The 17,135-nt window shown below is 70.5% G+C and overlaps 1 protein-coding gene across 2 annotated transcripts; it reads left to right on the top strand.

Moving 5' to 3' along the window:
* On the top strand, positions 1–13,822 carry MAPK8IP2 (mitogen-activated protein kinase 8 interacting protein 2). 2 transcript variants are annotated; one of them, XM_030015742.2, is made up of 13 exons: positions 1–166; positions 5,016–5,121; positions 5,827–6,069; positions 7,858–7,957; positions 8,133–8,282; positions 8,409–10,568; positions 11,016–11,091; positions 11,218–11,390; positions 11,501–11,610; positions 11,708–11,827; positions 11,910–11,980; positions 12,237–12,335; positions 12,525–13,822. In XM_030015742.2, exons 1-13 carry the CDS (start codon positions 102–104, stop codon positions 12,595–12,597), a joined length of 3,546 nt encoding a protein of 1,181 aa, XP_029871602.1. In that variant the 5' UTR covers positions 1–101; the 3' UTR covers positions 12,598–13,822. The 2 variants fall into 2 exon arrangements, with proteins under 2 accessions (XP_029871602.1, XP_029871601.1); XM_030015741.2 differs by having other exon boundaries at positions 8,133–10,568.
* The last annotated feature ends 3,313 nt before the right edge of the window (positions 13,823–17,135 follow it).

The following is a 17,135-nucleotide window of genomic DNA, read 5'->3' as shown; positions in this document are numbered from 1 at the left end:
CCCGCTCCCCCCCGCCATAGCGCGGCTCCCCGCCCCCGCGCCCCGCCCGGCCGCGCTCCCCGCGCAGCTCCGCAGTCCGGCGCAGCCCCGGCCGGGAGAAGATGGCGGATCGCGCCGAGATGTTCTCGCTCTCCACCTTCCACTCGCTCTCCCCGCCCGGCTGCAGGTGAGCCAGGCCCGGCCCGGGGAGGGGGCTGCAGGGCCGGGTGGGGGGTGGGGGGGCGATGCGGGGCGGCCCGGCGGGGCCGGGGCACTGCGGTGCAGGGGCTGCCCTTCCCGGTGCACCGCCCTTGGCAGCGGCGGAGGGTACCGGGGCGGGGGAGGCGGCGGCGTGGCGGGCCCGGCCCCCCCCCCCCCCCCCCCCCCGCGGTGCCTCCCGCCCGCCCGTTCACCTTGGGATGCCGGGCCGGGGCCGCGCAGGCCGCCCGCCCGCCCGGGCAGCCCTTCCCGCTGCGGCCCCGTCCCGGGGATTAACAACGCAGCAGCAGCCGCCGGCGGCATCCCCACCGCCCCAACCCCGGCGGGGGATGCTGGGGCTCGGGGGGGGGTCCCCTCTGCGCCCCCCGTTCACGGAGGGGCAGACACCCCCCCCCCCCCCCGCCTCGGCTCGGCCGTGCCCCGCTGCCGCCGCATCTCGCCGCTGCGGGGGGAGCCGCCGCCGCTACCGCCGCCTCTTTGTCTCTCCCGAGGCGCCGCAGCGGCCTCGGAGGCGGCCGGGATGCCGGGGTGCCGGCCCCGGGAACGGGGCCCCTCTGGGCCCGCGGGTCACCTTACCGCGGGGCCCGCGGGAGCCGGAGGTGCGGGGCCGGCGGCCGGGTCCTCCGGGCGGGTCCGGGGGGGGGGGGGGGGGGGAGGCGGCCGGGCCCTCGCCCCCTCCGCCCGCACCTCGCCCGACCTTGGCTCCGGGTTGGGGTCCCCGGGGCGAGCGGTGGGGAGCGGGGCCGTGGGGCCAGACGGGAGCTGGGTGCGGGATGGGCTGGCTCGGCGCGGGGCTGCGGGGGCCCCGGCAGTGGGATGGGGAAGGGTGGGAGGCGGTGTGTGGGGGGCGCATCTGGGGAGCCCGGGGGCACGGAGGCTTTGGACCGAGGGCCTGGGGGCTGGTGGGGATGCGGGATGTGCCCTCGCTTGGTTCTGGCCTGCGCTGGGCAGGTCTCATGGCTGCTCCCCGGGCTGTCCCCTTCCCGGGGCTGTCCCCTTCCCCACGCACACCAGGACCCCGGGGCGTCCCCGCTGGCGGTGGTGCAGGGAGGGGAGGACACGGCCTCTGCTGTGGCTGCTCGGCTCCTGCCTGCCTCTCGCCCAGGATCTGGGCCCTGGGCGATTCTCTGGGGGTCTCGGCTGTGTCCCCCTTGGCAGTGCTCCCCCTTCAGCCCTCGTGCCCTGCCATGTGGGGTCAGAGCTGGCCCCGGCAGGTCCCTGCCCTTTGCTGCAGCTGAGGCCTGGGCCAGGGATGTGTCCCAGCCGGAGCCCACCCCCAGCCTGACCCAGACCCTCTCCTGTCCTCCCAGGGAGCTCAGTCCCCCTGGGACTGAGCTTGCTGCTGCTCCTCCACATTTCCCTCTGCCCTTGTGCCCTGTGAGGGAGGGACAGCAGAAGCCTGACCCCTGCGCCGGCCATGTCTGCTCCCCCCCCCCCCCCGCCACGGATCGTCCATCACCACTCCAACTCCCACGGGAGCACCCGGTCTCTGAGGTCCCCTACGGTGGCCCCGAGCCCTGGGCAGCGCTGCGAGCAGCACAAAGCCCCTTTGCGGATGCCAAAGGGCTGGAGCCGTGACCGTGACCCCCAGCCCGCACTGCTCCCTGCTGCGGGGAGGAGGCAGCTTGGGGAGCCGGCGCTGCACCCCTGTACCAGCCCGGAGAACCGGGTCAAATCCCCGGGGATGCCATGGCAGCGAGTGTGCCCAGGTCTCGCTGAGCACCTGCGGGTCCCCACAGCCTGGCAGGGCCTGGTGAGGGAAGGTGAGGCACCAGGATGGCTCTTGCCTCTCTGTCTGGGGCACCAGCACTGGTGGGGGTGGCTGCAGGTTGGACCATGGGAGCCCTGGGTGCCGGTCTCAGGTTTGGGGTGGCGGACGCCGGCCGGGGCTAGGCGCCCCTGAGGGTCAGCACTGACCTCCATGCAGCCTCTTCCCTCCCCTGGGAGCAGCCGGAGGCCGGTGCACGCAGAGGGGTTGGGGGGCAGGAGGCACATCTGCTCTCCCGGTCCCTGGCCCGTCCCTGCGGGAGAAGCCATTGCAGGAGAGCCGCTGCCAGGGCGAACTGTCCAGGGAGCTGGTCTGAAAACGATGAGGAAATTCAATCTTCCCGTGGCCTGCTCGGTCGTCACTCCCTCCTTGGGAAGCCCGGCCCCCGGCAGCTCCCGTGCAAACACCAGTGTGCGCCCTGGTGTGCGCCTTGCTCCCCATCCCTGCACAGTCCCGCTCCCTGCGCCCCAGGGGTGGGTGATGTTGGGCCTCCTTTGGGGTCCGGCTCCCGACCCTCGCCCGGTGCTGCCCCCACCTCCCCGCTCCCCTCCTCCAGTCCGGCCCAGCTCAGGACATGCCGAAGTGGAGGCGGCGAGGCCAGCCTCGGGTGTGCGGTGGGGTGTCCGGCTGCCTCCTGCCCTTCCCGACCCCCTCTCCATGTGCTGGGGTGAGCTCCCCCCTCCCCGAACCACTGCCTCAGCTCCACTTCAGCTCCGGACCCTTACTCAGGTGCTCCCCACCTGCACCTCTGCCCCGGCCGGCCACGGTGTCCTGTGTGGCCATTGCAGGGACGGACGCCGTCCTTCCCGCCTGCTGTTCGTCACCGGTGTGTCCGAGGCGCCCGTTGCTGTATCCCTGCACCCGCAGCAATGGTGCTGCTTCTTCTCTGGCCGCAGCGGGGCCATGGCCAGGGTCCCCAAGGGTCCCCTCGGGGAGGCTGCGGGGCCGGGCTGACTCTTGCTCGCGGCCCCATCTTGCCGTGGTGGCCCAATCTCACCATGGCAGCCCCATCTCACCGTGCCCGCTCCAGCTCAGGAGCGCTGTGACCTAGAAATTACAGCCGTGGTTTGTCGCGGCGGTTGCTCCCTGCTGAGGGGAGATGGCCTCCCCAGGGCAGCCGGAGCCCGGCTGCGAGCGGGCAGCAGCCCTGTGTGGGGCAGGGACCGCAGTCGTGCTCGTGCAGGGCAGCAGTGCCGTGCCCTGCTGTGCCGTGCCACGCCGCGGCACGGGCCGTGCTGGCCCGGTGTGCGTGTCCCCTCAGCCGGGACGAGGGCTGGTGGAGGAGTTCGTTCCCCGGGTGAGGAGGGTCCAGGGGTGCGGGAGCGGAGCCCAGAGGGTTCTGCCCCCCACCCTGCTGCCTGCGGGAGAGCAGCCACCGATGTCCCCTGGGGCTGGGGAGATGGGCTCTGGTCCCTGCCACCCTTGGGGCTCTGCTCCCCACTGCACCTGGGGGTCTGCTCCCCAGTGCCCCTGGGGCTCCCCCACCCCTGCCCGGGGTCCGGCCCAGCCCCATGCCCTGCTGCAGGCCGAGGCCATGGTCCCACCGCCGGCTCTGATGCTTTCGCCACAAATCTGCGAATATTTCATGCAGTCTCCATGGCCTACTTCTGGGAATTATGTGATTAGGGGAAATCTTTCTCCCTGTGAAACGGGAGTCAGCGCCTGGCCTCCGTGCTGGGGCGAGGGGCTGGAAAAGGGGAGTTTGGGGCAAAAGCGGGAGGCAAAGGGAGGGCACAGCCCAGAAGGCAGCCGTGGCTGTCAGGGGCTGTGACGCCCCCCACCACCACCACCTGGGGGTCTGCTCCTGCCGCCAGCTGAGCCCCAGCGAGACCCCAGACCCATCCCTGCCAGAGGAGCCCTGCCGGCCCCTGCCAGGGTGCTGCTGTACTCTCTTGGGGCCGGGCTGTGGGGGGCCCTGGGTGTCCCCAGACCCCACGGGGGTGGGCAGAGGGTCCCCACCAGCGCCTGGGCGCTGCCACACCTCCCACCCTACAGACCCGCCAGAAACGTTTGGTTTCCGTTTTCTGACACCAAATCCTGCCAAGAGTTGTCGTCTTTTTCCTTTTTTTTTTTTTTTTTTTTTTTCCCTTCCCCTGCAGAAACCGCTGGTTTCCATGACACCCCCGTTCCTGACGGGAACAGCTCGGCTTGGTTTCTCTGACTGCCCTTACCTCGGGCAGGGGCAGCCCCAGCCCTGCCTGCAGGGTCCTGCCCGCGGGGCAGGCAGGGAGGCAGCGTGGGCAAGGCTGGGGTGTCAGGGCGTCGATCTGCCCTTGCCACCCCCTGTCCCTGCCTGCGCCGGCAGGCCCTGCGCCCAGGCAGCGCTGCGGGACGGCGCATGGCTCTGCTTCAGGTTAAACCTAAAGTAAACCCCCCAAGGCACAGAAAGCAGCCCTGCGGCACGGGTCACCCCAAAGCTGGCGGCGGCAGCAGCCGTCCCCTCCCCGCCTCGGCTCCGGCACGTGCCTTGGGTTTGGCTCAAGGGATTTTGCTGGGCTGGGAATTTGGGAGACGCGCTGCCCGCTGTGGCGGTGGTCTCGGCACCTCTGCCCGGCCGGGGACAAGCCCTGAGCTGTGCGGGGCTCTCACCGCCCTGGTACGAGGCCGGCGGTGAATCTGGGCAGTTTGTGGCGAGCCGGGCGGGAGGGAGCGCGGTGCTGAGAGCGGCAGCCCCGTGCATCGCTGCGGCCGTCGCCCTCACCGTAACCTCCGGCCTCGCCTGCCTCCTGGCATGGGGTTGATGCCCAGGCTGCGGCTCGGGGTTCCGGGCCCTGTGCTGCCTGGCAGGAGCGTGCCATGTCGGCTTGGCTGGTGGTCCCGTGCCAGCGCCCTGGGGCGATGGTGTTACAGCAGCATGCCCCTGTGGTGCTGCCCAGCTGGTGCTCCCATGCTGGCACCCTGGGGTGACGGGTACAATGCCAGCAGCACATGCCTACGGTGCTCTTCGGCTCTCCAGGCCCTTGTAGTGCTGCGGGGGGAGCGGGAGGCATTTTGCTGAGGTTTGTTGGCGTGTCACCCCCGGCCTGACGTCCCCGGCCCCTCTCCCCAGGCCCCCCCAGGACATCAGCCTGGAGGAGTTCGATGATGAGGACCTGTCGGAGATCACGGACGACTGCGGCATTGGGCTGAACTACGACTCGGACCACTATGAGAAGGTGCACCAGCTGAGCTGCTGAGCCCCCCCCCGGGCACATGGCTGCTGCGCAGACCTTTGGTGGGGACCGGGTGGGGGCCTCGGCCCGGCAAAGCCCCTCCCGGAGCGGAGGGTGCAGGGTCCTCTGTGCCAGGGCACCAAGGGGATGCACTGCAGGGCGCAGGCAGGGTCCTGAGCCCAGGGACCCCCGGCATGGCCAGGCACCCCGGGGCCTCCCGCCACCTCTGGCTGAGCCCTGTGGGGTGGCCGCGGTGAACCGGGGTGGCTCAGCAGCCAGCCCCACGTTGGTCCCGCTGGCCGGGTGACTGCCTGCCACTGCGCTTCCCTGGTTCCGGTGGCTCCCGTGCCTCCCGCTTACTCAGCTCCTCCCCAGCTCTGCCCAGCACTGGGGGGGATGGTGCTGGGGAAACGGGCCGGGGCCAGGCAGGCATATGGGTGGGATGAAGCGCTGGGTGTTGGGGCCAGGACAGGCAGCGAGGGACAGGCAGGGTGCTGGCAGAGCCAGGGGGATCCCCAGTCCCCGGCGCAGGGCACTTTCCTCTTGGAGACCCCCGTCCTGTTGGGGCAGGAGTGGAGGGGAGCAGATGCACTGCCAGCCCGGTGCCAGCAGAACCGCTGGGGAGGGTTGTGCCATGGCAGCCATGCCATCCTGGGGAGCGGGGTGAGCGCGAGCACCATGGCCACTAACCTGGTGCCGCATCCCCAGGACTGTCTGGTGCTGGAGCGCGGCGAGCAGCCGCACCCCATCTGCACCTTCCAGGACGACTTCCAGGAGTTTGAGATGATCGACGACAACGAGGAGGAGGAGGAGGAAGAGGAGGAGGAGGAGGAGGGCAATGAACTGGAAGCTCCACCGTCCCCTTCGGCCTCACCCATCCCCTCGCCCGCCCTGGAGGAGACGCAGAAGCACCGACCCACCACCCTCAACCTGACGGCCCCGGGCACCCAGGTGAGGGTGGGGGCGGCCGGGAGGGGTCTCCACCACCCCCCCCCCGGGGTCTCTGCCCCCCAGGGCCGGCAGAGGAGGAGCAGGGGCTCTGTGGGGTGCAGCGTGGGAAGGAGCCCCACTGAGCTGGGCTCTGCCTGGGGGTGGGCCGAGGGCTGCGCCCACCCCAGCGCGGTGGGCACCACAGAGAACGGCAAAGATGACGCCGGCTCCAGCTCCGCAGTGGCGGGGCCAAGCTGGGGACGTTGGGGATGGGTCTGCATGGTGCCCAGCGGGACCCCTGCCCGCTCCCTGCCAGGCCCAGGTCTGGGGGGCCCCATCCCCACGTGCGGGGCTCCGGGGCGTGCGGGTCATCCGTGCTGTCTCTGGGTGGCAGAGGGTTGCGAGGTGCTGCGGGCAGTTGCTGGCTGCGGGCACAGCGAGCGCCGTGTGCCGGCCCCGTGCGTCGCACGCGTGTGTGCACGGGTGCGCGTGCCTGGGTGCTCGTGCACGCCGCGTCCCTCCTTTTCCATCCCCGGAGCTGGGGTCAGGGGCTCCCCCGGGGTGGGGGGGTCCCCGCAGGCGTGGAGCCGCAGGGGTGTCCCCGTGTCCCCGCGCGCACGCGTGTGCGGTGCCGGCCCCGAGCTGCCGTGCCACCGCAGTGTGTGGGAAGCCGCGTGCGGTGCTGCCTGCATCCGGCTGCGTTGCCATGGTGCCGGGGGGCTTTTGGGATTCTCGACCCCCCCTTCTGGGAGGGGCACCGCATGCCGCTGGGGCTGTCGGGGACGGGGGGGGGCTGTCGGGGGGGCTGGGGGTCTTGGCTGGGCCGGCGCAGGAGGGTGACAAAGCCCCAGGGCTCACCCCCAGCGCCTGCCAGCCCTGACCCGCCGCACCCTGGCAGGATGCACCGGCAAAGCCGGATCCCACCGGCCACCCTGGTCCATCATCCCTGGGGACGGGAGTGGAGCCCCTGGCGATGGCTGGATCCGGCCCCCGTCGGTGTGCCCGGGGTGCAAATCCCGGTAATCCCTGCTCTGGCCCTGGGAGGAGGCGAGACCTCGATCCTTGGGCACCGTCCCCCCAGCACCCGTCCCCATCTCCCCCCGGCACCCGTCCCTGGGGCTGCGGCACAGCCCGTGTGATGCCCGACCCTCCCTGCCGCGCCGGACCCCTGCCGTGCGTGCCCCGTGGTGCGTGCCCCGCTCGCTAATCTCCCGCTCGGCGGGATTATCGCTGCCTGCGCTTCCCGCCGGGATTAATCCACAGCTGCCGCCACACCGGACGGGGCGGCCCTGGCACTGTCAGCTCCTGCCCGTACCGCAGGGCCGGCGGCAATTTGGGGGAGGCAGCGGAGCCCCCCCTTGCTGGAGTCGGGCTCCGGTCTCGGGGAGACAGGGCTCAGCAGGGCCTCACGCCGGGGGTCCCGTGGGGTCAGCACCAGTGCCGGCGTGTCCCCTGCGAGATGGTGTCCCCGGGGCCGTGCGGGACGGGCAGCGTGCCGTCTCCGGGTCCTGCTCTGTGGCAGGCGCTGCTGGGCGTGCGTCTGGCTGGGCAGGGTCGCTGGGGACGTCGTGGCCCTAATCCTGATAAACCCCTGGGCACGTGGCCCGGGTGCTGCCAAGCCGGCGGGGAGCACCGAGCCGTGCCGAGGGGCGTCCCCGGGCCGGCCCGGCCGCATTTGGTACCCCCGTGCCCCTGCGCAGCCCACGCCGGGCACCCCGGCTCCCCTGCGCTTGCCGGGTCCCCAAATGTGCCTCCGGCCCCATCCCTGGGCTCGGCAGCCCACCCACCCTGGCTCTGCTCTTCCCCCAGGACTCCCTGAACAACAACGGCAGCTTCCCACCGCCCGCTCACCGCACCACCTGGCAGGACGCCCTTCTCCACTCCTCCTCCTCCTCTTCCTCACACACTGGTGAGTGCGGGATGGGGACGGGGTCCCGGTCCAGAGCGGGGCCGTGGGGCCGGCGCTGGGGACGGCTCCCGCCCGGGGGTCCCACGGCCGTCCCCCTTTGGTTGAAGCCCCGTGGGATTTTCGCCCCGGCGCCGGGGGCGGAGGGCTGACGCAGGGCTCTGCCTTTCCCCTGCAGGACACTCGTCTCCCCACGCCTGCATCCAAGACGGACCCTGCCTGGAGAGCCCGAAGGGGCCGAGCCCCGGCGGGGCCGGGCAGGCCCCCGCCTCGCTGCAGCCCTCCCCCTTTGACTCGCAAGGCAACAGCCACGAGTCCCTGGCACATGGTAACCCATCGCCCCCGAGAGCCGGGGAAGATTATAACATGAATATCATCTCCTCTGCGCTCCGAGCACCGCACTCCCCGTCGCGCCTCCACCAGCCGCCCCCTAAACCGTCTCTCTCTCCAACAGGGCCTGCGGCTCCTCCCGGCCCCGACGCGGGCTCGCCACCCCAGGCCCCCGCAGCCGCCAGCGGCCGCCGCGCCCCACCAAAGCACGAAGCGGCCGGCGGCCGGGAGAGGCCGGTGCCCGGCGAAGGGGGCGGCCTGGGGGCCGGGAGCCCGGGGTCCCCCGTGGCCCCCCGCGAGCAGCCCGGCTCCCCGCGGCCTCGGGAGGAGCCGGCGGCCGGGGCCGTCGCCGAGCGGCACGACGGGCAGGGTGCCCGGCTGACGGGTGGCTACGTGTGCCCCGCGGAGCCGCTCAGCTCCGACGGGGAGGGCCTGCGGCCCGGCCGGGCGGCCAGCGTGCGCGGGCACCCCTCGGGCTCCTCGGAGACCACCTCGCCCTCCTCGGACCCCGGCATCGAGGCCGACCTCACCAGCAGGACCGCCAAGCCCTTCCTGCCCGGCGGCCGGCACGGCGAAGACCTCAGCTCGCCCGGCTCCGACTCGGACGTGGAGGGGGAGATCGAGGCGGCCTTCGCTGGCGGGCGCCTGGTCAGCAACATGATCTCCTCCATCTCGGAGACGGAGCTGGACCTGAGCAGCGACAGCAGCAGCGGCAGGTCCTCCCACCTCACCAACTCCATCGAGGAGGCTAGCTCGCCCACCTCGGAGGCCGAGCTGGAGACGGAGCTGGAGGCCCCCGGCCTGATGGGCATCAAGGACTCCCTGCTGCTGGACAAGGGCAAGGAGGAGGAGGAGGAGACCCTGGAGAGGGAGCTCCCGGAGCACGGCGTGGTGAGACGGGAGAGCCTGGCGGAGCTGAAGATGGAGGGCTACTATGACAGCCTGAACCCGGTGGACTCCTCTGCGCCTGCGGGCCAGACGGACCTCTCCACCTCCAGCCCCCTGGACCTGAAGATTGACCCGGACCACAGCCTGGAGAGCATCCGGCGCTCCTTCTACCTGCCCGTGGGGCCCAAGCTGATGCCCGAGGCCGACGAGGAGGACAACAGCGAGTACGACTCCGACTCGGAGTCAGAGCCCGACCTGAGCGAGGACTCAGACTCGCCCTGGCTGCTCAGCAACCTTGTCAACAAGATGATCTCCGAGGGCTCCTACCCCATCAAGTGCCCGGATGAGTGCTTCCAGCAGACCCACTCGCTCTGCGACACCATCTCCCCGGCCTCCGACCTGGAGCCCGAGATCCTGAGCGAGGCACTGGATGGGGAGCCCGGCTCGCGGGACTCCCCGGTGGGCACGGGCGAGCCGGCTGCCCTGCCCCACTGCCAGCGCGCCATCGAGCTGGTGGACATGGAGACGCTGCGCAGCTCCCTCCAGCGCGCCGAGGACGAGCGGGCCCTGGGTGCCGGGACGGAGCTGGCGCCAGAGCCGCCCGCCGATGAGCCGGGCCCCTTCCTCTTCCTGAGCAATCCCACCAACGACACCATCGCGCCCGTCTTCCCGGGGCGCCCCGTCACCCTCGACAGGCTGGGCACCTCCGAGGTCCTGGCCACCTTCGGCTGCCGCCCCGCGCCACCCCGCGCCTCCCCGCGCGCCTCCCCCGGGACCGAGGCTGCCGCCGGGGAGCACCGCGCCACCGTGGCGCCGCCGGCCACCGGCCCGGAGGACTGGGCCGTCGACAGGGACCTGGACTCGGGCGTCCTGGAGGCCGACGACATGATCGACGACGTCCGGTTAGCACCCCAGGGGCAGGGCCCTGACGCCGGCTCACCCGCCCTGGATGTCTCCACCGCCAAGACCAACCGCGGCTTCACCATGGCCTACTCCACGGACGAGGACGAGGCGCCCTACCTGAAGGGCTCCCCCTTCCCCGAGGACCCGCTGCGGGGAAGCTTTGGGGGGGAGCTGCCACCTGCCCCCGGGGCGCTGGAGCCGCGGGCGCTGGATGAGTCCCTGGCCTACGACTCGATGAAGTACACGCTGGTGGTGGACGAGCACACGCAGCTGGAGCTGGTGAGCCTGCGGCGCTGCACCTCGGTGCTGAGCGACGACAGCGACCTGCTCCGCGCCTGCGACCGCTGCGACCTGGAGGACGAGGCGGCCTTCGGGGATGGGCTGGTGGCCCCTGACGCCCACAGCTCCTCCGAGGACTCGTCCCCCGAGGCCGACCTGCAGTTCTCCAAGAAGTTCCTCAATGTCTTCGTCAACAGCACCTCCCGTTCCTCCAGTAAGTGACCCGTGCTGGGCCATGCCATGCCATGCCATCCCGGGCTGCTCAGTGTGCTGTCGGAGGGCTGGCTGCCTTCCGCTGTCCTGCCTTGGCCATCCTGGCCGTGGCATCGTCCCTGTGTGGCATAGCACGGCACGGCATGGCACGGGAGGTGGGGCAGGGACAGGGTGGCTGTGTGGGGCGTGGGGCCAGACCCGAAGGCCGTGGTCTCTCCCCCGTGGGGCCGCGAGGTTTTGCTAGGTGGCCGGTCCCCAACATGCCTTTGCACCAGCACCCCGCGGGGTCCTCGGCCCCAGGCTTCTGGGTGGGGGGTGCAGGGCCAGGGGCTCAGGTGGGATCCTCCGAGGAGGGGCCTGATCCCACGGGTGATGGCCATCTGCTCCCCAGGGTGGGCAGAGGTGGGAGGTGCCCCCCCCAGCCCTACAGCAGCCTCCTCCTCTGCAGGCACAGAGTCCTTCGGGCTGTTCTCCTGCATGGTGAACGGGGAGGAGCGGGAGCAAACCCACCGGGCTGTCTTCAGGTGAGCAGTGAGCCTGGCCGTGCTGGCCACATGCACCTTGGGGGGGGGGGGGGGGTTTGCAGGACCCCCTCTCCCATGGCTCTGCCCCTCCCTGCCCGTGTCCTCCTTCTGGCTATCCCCCCCCAGGTTCATCCCCCGCCATGAGGACGAGCTGGAGCTGGACGTGGATGACCCCATCCTGGTGGAGCTGGAGGAGGATGACTACTGGTACCGGGGCTACAATATGCGGACGGGGGAGAGGGGCATCTTCCCCGCCTTCTACGCCCATGAGGTCGTCGGCCAAGCCAGGGACGCCGTTGGTAGGAGCCTGCGGGGCCCTGGGGGCCGTAGGGGAGTGGCGGGGGCCGTGGGGCTCAGGGGGACGCGGGAGGCTCAGGGCGCCGTCTCCTCGTCCCCTCTCCCCGCGCAGGCCTGAAGAGGAACCCGTGCTGGGTGGAACGGTTCAACGTGCAGTTCCTGGGCTCGGTGGAGGTGCCGTACCACCAGGGCAATGGCATCCTCTGTGCCGCCATGCAGAAGGTGAGCCCAAGGGAGGGGGATGGCAGCGTGGCCCCCCCTGTCCCTGTGCCGGCTTGGGCTCCACTCTCATGCCCGCCATCCACCCCCGTGCCCCCAGATTGCCACCACCAGGAAGCTGACGGTGCACCTGCGCCCGCCGGCCAGCTGCGACCTGGAGATCACGCTGCAGGGCATCAAGCTCATCCTCACTGTCACCGAGTACAGCCGGGACGAGGAGGTGAGGGGCACGGGCGGGGGGGCCGGGTGCCTGCCCTGCCATGAGCCGGGCGCCCACAACTCGGCCGGCTTTTCTCTTCCAGTTTGAGCGCTGCAGCCACTTCTTCCAGATGAAGAACATCTCCTTCTGTGGGTGCCACCCCCGGAACAGCTGGTGAGACCCCCTTCTCCCACAGCCCCTCGGGTGCTCCCAGCCCCAAGGGACCCCCCCTTCCATCCCCTGCCCAGGGGCACCCACACTCCTGCGGTGCCATGCCAGGTTCTCCTGCTTGGTGCCCGTCCTGTCCCAGCTGCCCCAGCCCCAGGGCCCGAGTGGGTGTCCCTTCTGCAGAGCCCCCTGTGGCTGCCGGACCACCCCATGGGGCAGGAGTGGGGTGTGTCCCCCCCCTCACCCTGCCCTCCCCCTGCAGCTACTTTGGGTTCATCACCAAGCACCCGGTGCTGAGCCGCTTTGCCTGCCACGTCTTCGTCTCCCAGGAATCCATGCGACACGTCGCCGAGTGCGTCGGGTAAGATGGGGATGGGGGCGGCTGTGGGGGGCTGGCCGTGCCAGTGCTGGGGATGCTGGGGGTTGCGGTGCTGGGGGTCTGGGTGCAGGGGGGTCTGGCCGTGCCGGGGCTGGGCGTGCAGGGGTTTGCGGTGCTGGGGTCCGGGCCCCGGCCCAGCCCTGAGCCACCCCATTGTGCCCTTCCTTGCAGACGAGCGTTTCAGGAATATTACCAGGAGCACCTGGAGTACGCCTGCCCCACAGAGGACATTTACCTGGAGTAAGGGGGCAGTCACCGTGTCTCCTGCTTCCGCACCCCCCTCCAGCCCCACAGACGGCCAGAGACTCTGTCTGACCCCACAACCAGCCGGCTTGGCCCCCCCTGCACATGCTCCAGCCCATGCCCAAACGGACTCCCCGCACATCCTCACCGCTTCTCGGGGGGGCTGGGGGCCAGGCCGCAGCCGCGGACCATGGGTGGGTATCCAAGGTGCGCCCAGCATCGCCCCGGCCCTGTGCCCTGGGGACCCCGGCCACGGGGGTGTTGCAGCTGAGCCTCGGGGCCGGGGGAGAAGCTGCCCCCCCTGCATGAGCAAAGCCAGCCTGGTGGCCGCAGGAGCGGGGACCTGTCGTGCCCCTGGCCAGCCACTGCCGCAGGGGATGGAGATGCCGGGGGAGTGCGTGGGGGGCAAATGCTTGCAGGGGCAGCAGGGCAGTGGGGGGGGGTCTCAAGGGGATGAATGGGGCTGGAGGGAGGCTGTGGGGGGGCTGATGGGGGCCATGGAGAGGTGGGGGTGCTGGGGTGAGCGTCTCCAGCCATGAAGCCCCCAAGTCCATGCTGTCCCCCTGCACGGCAGCAGTACCACCCTCCCAGCCCCCCCCGGGGGTCTCCCCCCGCAGCTGCAGGCCCCCAGGAACAGCCCTGCACCCCAGTGCGGCCACCTTGGCCCCGTCCCCTCCACGGCCCCAGCGCTGCAGCTCCCCGGGGAGCGCAGCATGGCCCCTCCTGCCCCCAGCCCCCTCACCTCCATCGGTGTCCCCCGTCCCTGCCCCACCGCCACTCTGCCATCCCCTCCTTCCCCGGGGGGCTGTGCCGGCCGTGGGGCGCAGGACCGGCACTCGGGCTGGGGGGCTCCCCACAGGGCGGGGGGCGATGCCGCCGGCCCCGCGGGAGCCCCCCTGGCCTGAATGTATTTGCCCTGCGAGAGGAAAACCCGCGGCCGGGGCGGCTGCCGGGGTCCGGCCCGAGTGTGGCACCCGGCAGGCGGCCGCCCCCGCTCCTCACTGCTGTGCCTGGTGATTTATTTTGCTTGCCGGCCCCGTATATCTGACCAGTGCTAGTTTAGTGACTATAACTCCACTCCGCTCTATGTACCAATATTTATCTCGTAACTCGAACGACAGGAGGAGTCCTGAGCAACTGACACTTGTACAAACCCTGGTTAAAGGTTCTCCCCTCACTGCCTTGTCATCCACTTGGTCTTTCAATAAAATATATGCTTGGTGTGACCGCGAGCCTGGGGATGCTCTGTCGGTGCCGCGGGGGCAACAGGTCAGAGAGGGTGAGTCTGTGTGGGGTGCAGGGTGGGTGCACTGCACCCAGGGGAGTGGGGTGCACTGCTGCGTGCAGAGAAGGCACATTGCGGTCAGGAGTGGGGTATGCGAGAGTGCGTGCAGGGGCATGGACTGCAGCAAGGGCTGTGGGGGTGCCTGTGCAGGAGGAGCAGGGGGAATGTGGGGCACGGCTGGGTGTGCAGGGTGCATGGGGTGGGTGGGGGTGCACGGGGGGGGGGGGTGTGCACAGGAGGAGCAGAGCATGCAGAGTGCATGGGGGGGTGTATGTGTGCAAGAGGCATAGGGCATATGGGGTGCAGGGTGCACAGTTGTGTCTGCAGGAGGTGTGGGGTGCTCAGCTGGGTGGGCAGGGTGCTGCGGGGTGCACCGCCGATGTGGCACGGCTCCTCCCGCCGCCCCCGCTCCCTGTCACCTCGTGCAGTCCGTTTCTGCTTGAGTGTCACTGCCACGCTGCGGTGCCCTGAGGTTTGGGGTGCAGCTTTCCAGCTTTGGAGGGGGGGCTGAAGCAGCCTGGGGGCAGCGAGCCGTTACCCCAGAGCAGGAGGACCCAGCCTGTGGCACCCCGTGGCAGAGAAGCCGCACAGACGCGTGCTGGGTCTTGCCCTGTGGCCATGGCTATGAGGGAAAGAGGCATTGGTGTCACCGAAACGGGCGGTGCTGATGTGGCACAGAGACTGGAGCATCAGGCATGGGGAGAGCTGGGCTCGGGGACGGAGTGGCACAGGGGCTGCCAGGCTCAGGAGCGATGGCTGCGGGGACGGACGGGTACTGGGACCTCAGGGTGTGGGCACAACGTGGCTGGGCTGGCAGCACGGCTGGGGGGGGACACAGGACCGGTGTGGTGGGTGGGAGGTGGTGGCAGCCCCACCAGCTCCCCGTGCCAGCTGCAGAGGCAACAGTGGGGAATGGCTGCTGGGGGGGCTGCTGTGAGGCATTGACAACCCCCCAGCCCCAAAGCCCCATCCTTGATGCCCAGCTCCACGGGCTGCGTGGGAGGAGGGCTTTCTTGGGTGGGGGCTGGAACCACAGCCTGGGCTCTGCTCTGGGGGGCATAGGAGCAGCAAGGAGGGGGGGGGCAGGTGCTGTGCTGGCCTCCCCAAACATATCACAGTGGAGTGGGATGGACCCTAGAGAAGGTGCCTGGGCACGAGGCCGAGGTACCAGTGAGCTCCCAGCACTTTCCTGGGCCCTGGGTTTGGGAGCGGAGCCATCGCCGCAGGAGGTGAGCACGGCCGTCCTCAGCCCCATCGCACTGGGACGGGCTGCGCCGCAGCCCTGGGGCTCACAGCATCGTCCCCCGCTCCCCGGCGCTGCTGCTGGGGCTTGTGCTGGTGGCCTAGCCCTGGTGCATCCTTGCAGGCTGCTGCGGCAGCGTCTTGGGTGAATGGCCAGGCTCTCAGCACCTGGATTGCCCCTTCTCCTCCGTCCCCTCGCCTGCTGTCCCCAGCTGGGGTGGCAGCTCCCTCCCGGCCCCCACCCCTTGCCCCACAGCCCCTTGGCTGCTGCTGCCAGCAAGGAGCTGGCAGGTGACAGGTGAATAATGGTCACTTTATCGGCCGATGAATCTCACCGGGTAACAGACGTGCACCAGGCGCAGCAGCCAATCATTATGCAACATTTGAATCTAATTGAGCCTTTTCCAATCAGTGCCAATAACGCCATTGAACCCAGAACACTGCTGAGCAGCTCGAGCATGTGCCAGTGGAAGGGTGATGGTCCTGGGGGGCCACTGGGGTGACCAGAATGCCTCCTGTGCTGGAGAGGCTGCCCGGCATGGGGTTGCTCGGCTGGGGTCCCCCAGGACCCCGCACACCTCTCCTACCCTCTTCCCCTCCACTCCTTCAGCCTCGGCTGCTGTTTTTCCCCCCAGGCAACCATGATGTCCAGGTTCGTCGGCAGCTGCAGACACCAAATGAGGCCTCGTGCCTCGTGCATGTCCCCCCCCCAGCTCTGGGCACCCAGCACCCGGGAACCCCAGTGCCACGTGGCCGGGACCCAGGAGCTGCTGTAACGTCCCTGCACCTCTGCTCCCACTGCTGGCCTGCCGGCCCCGCTCCGGCTGGGGACGGTGGCACCATGCCCCAGCCTGGGGTGAGATGCTGCTTGGCGCTGGTGGCTCTGCCAGGGCCTGGTGGGGCTGCAGCCGGGCAGATGTATCTGTCTAGCACAGACGGCCCCGGCACAGTCCCCAGCACCCTGCCCAGAGGCTGGCGGGAGCTGGGGCCATCCCTAAATGCAGTCACTGTCCCCAGGGCAGGCAGCCTGCCACGGGGCAGCGTGGGCAGAGATGGGCAGCGGCTCTGCGGGGTCCTGGCTCGTTCCGCCCGTGGCTCCGGTGCTGCTGCAGGAGGAGCTGCAAGAGACAGTGCTAGGGAGGAGGCAGGAACGTGTCCCCAAGGTCACCCAGTGCTCAGCACGAGGTGCTGCAGGGCCTGCACTGGCGTCACTGCTCCCGAGAGCTGGCGTGGCCCCAGCCCTGCAGCGGCACAGCTCAGGGCGACCCTTTTGCCTGGGTAAAAGTCCCGCAGCAGCCTCGGAGACGGCAAGTGCTCCCAGCCCCTCAGCAGCCCACCTGTCCTGGGAACGGGGGCACGGCCACGGCTCAGCCGGGCACCCTGGGGCAGGGCACGGTGGAGGGCTTGGTGCTGGGGAGGGACACGGGCAATGGCATCGGGATTTGCAAATGGGTCCCCAGGGGTGGTGGGGCCCCATGAGCGGGGTGGGACGGGTGGGAGCCTGCGGGGCTGGAGCCGCTGGCACGCTCCCCTGCAGACCACCACGGCTGGCTTCATGGTGCCGCTTGCCAGCCCCGCGGCTATGGGTTCCCGGCTCTGCGGCTGGACCCTGGCCTGAGCACGTCTGTTCCTGGGAGACTCCCACTTGGCCCTGGTCCCGTGGGGTGAGCCCCAGACGTCAGGCTTGGGGCGGCGCAGGGGACAGGCCGGCACCGGAGGGGACGTTGGTCGTGCAGATCACTGCCAGGGCTGGGAGCACGAGGGTGCCCGCAGCGCTGCGCCAGCTCCAGGGCTGCCCCCTCCTGCAAAGCCAAGCCTGGCACGGTGGCTCTGGGATAGCCTGGCTCCCCACAGTGGGGCACCGGTCCTGGGAAGCTGCCACCCCCCCAGCAAGGCAGCCCTGGGGCGCAGGGGGCTGACGGGTGCAGGTCTGTCCTGTGCCACCCTGCACGGACCAGCAGCCATGGGGAGCAGCGAGCGGCCCTGGTCCCCCCCACAAAGTGCAGCGGGAC

The sequence above is a fragment of the Aquila chrysaetos genome, chromosome 5, assembly GCF_900496995.4.
Source record: "Aquila chrysaetos chrysaetos chromosome 5, bAquChr1.4, whole genome shotgun sequence".
Lineage (NCBI taxonomy): Eukaryota > Metazoa > Chordata > Aves > Accipitriformes > Accipitridae > Aquila > Aquila chrysaetos.
This window is presented reverse-complemented; position numbering and strand designations above follow the sequence as displayed.

What these genes read in the sequence shown, in the direction of transcription:
- MAPK8IP2 (XM_030015741.2), top strand. Translation starts at nt 102, where the DNA reads ATGGCGGATCGCGCCGAGATGTTCTCGCTCTCCACCTTCCACTCGCTC. An exon ending in CTCCTCTTCCTCACACACTG is followed by an intron (nt 7,958 to 8,132) that starts GTGAGTGCGGGA and finishes TTTCCCCTGCAG; the next exon opens with GACACTCGTCTCCCCACGCC. An exon ending in CCAAGCCAGGGACGCCGTTG is followed by an intron (nt 11,391 to 11,500) that starts GTAGGAGCCTGC and finishes CTCCCCGCGCAG; the next exon opens with GCCTGAAGAGGAACCCGTGC.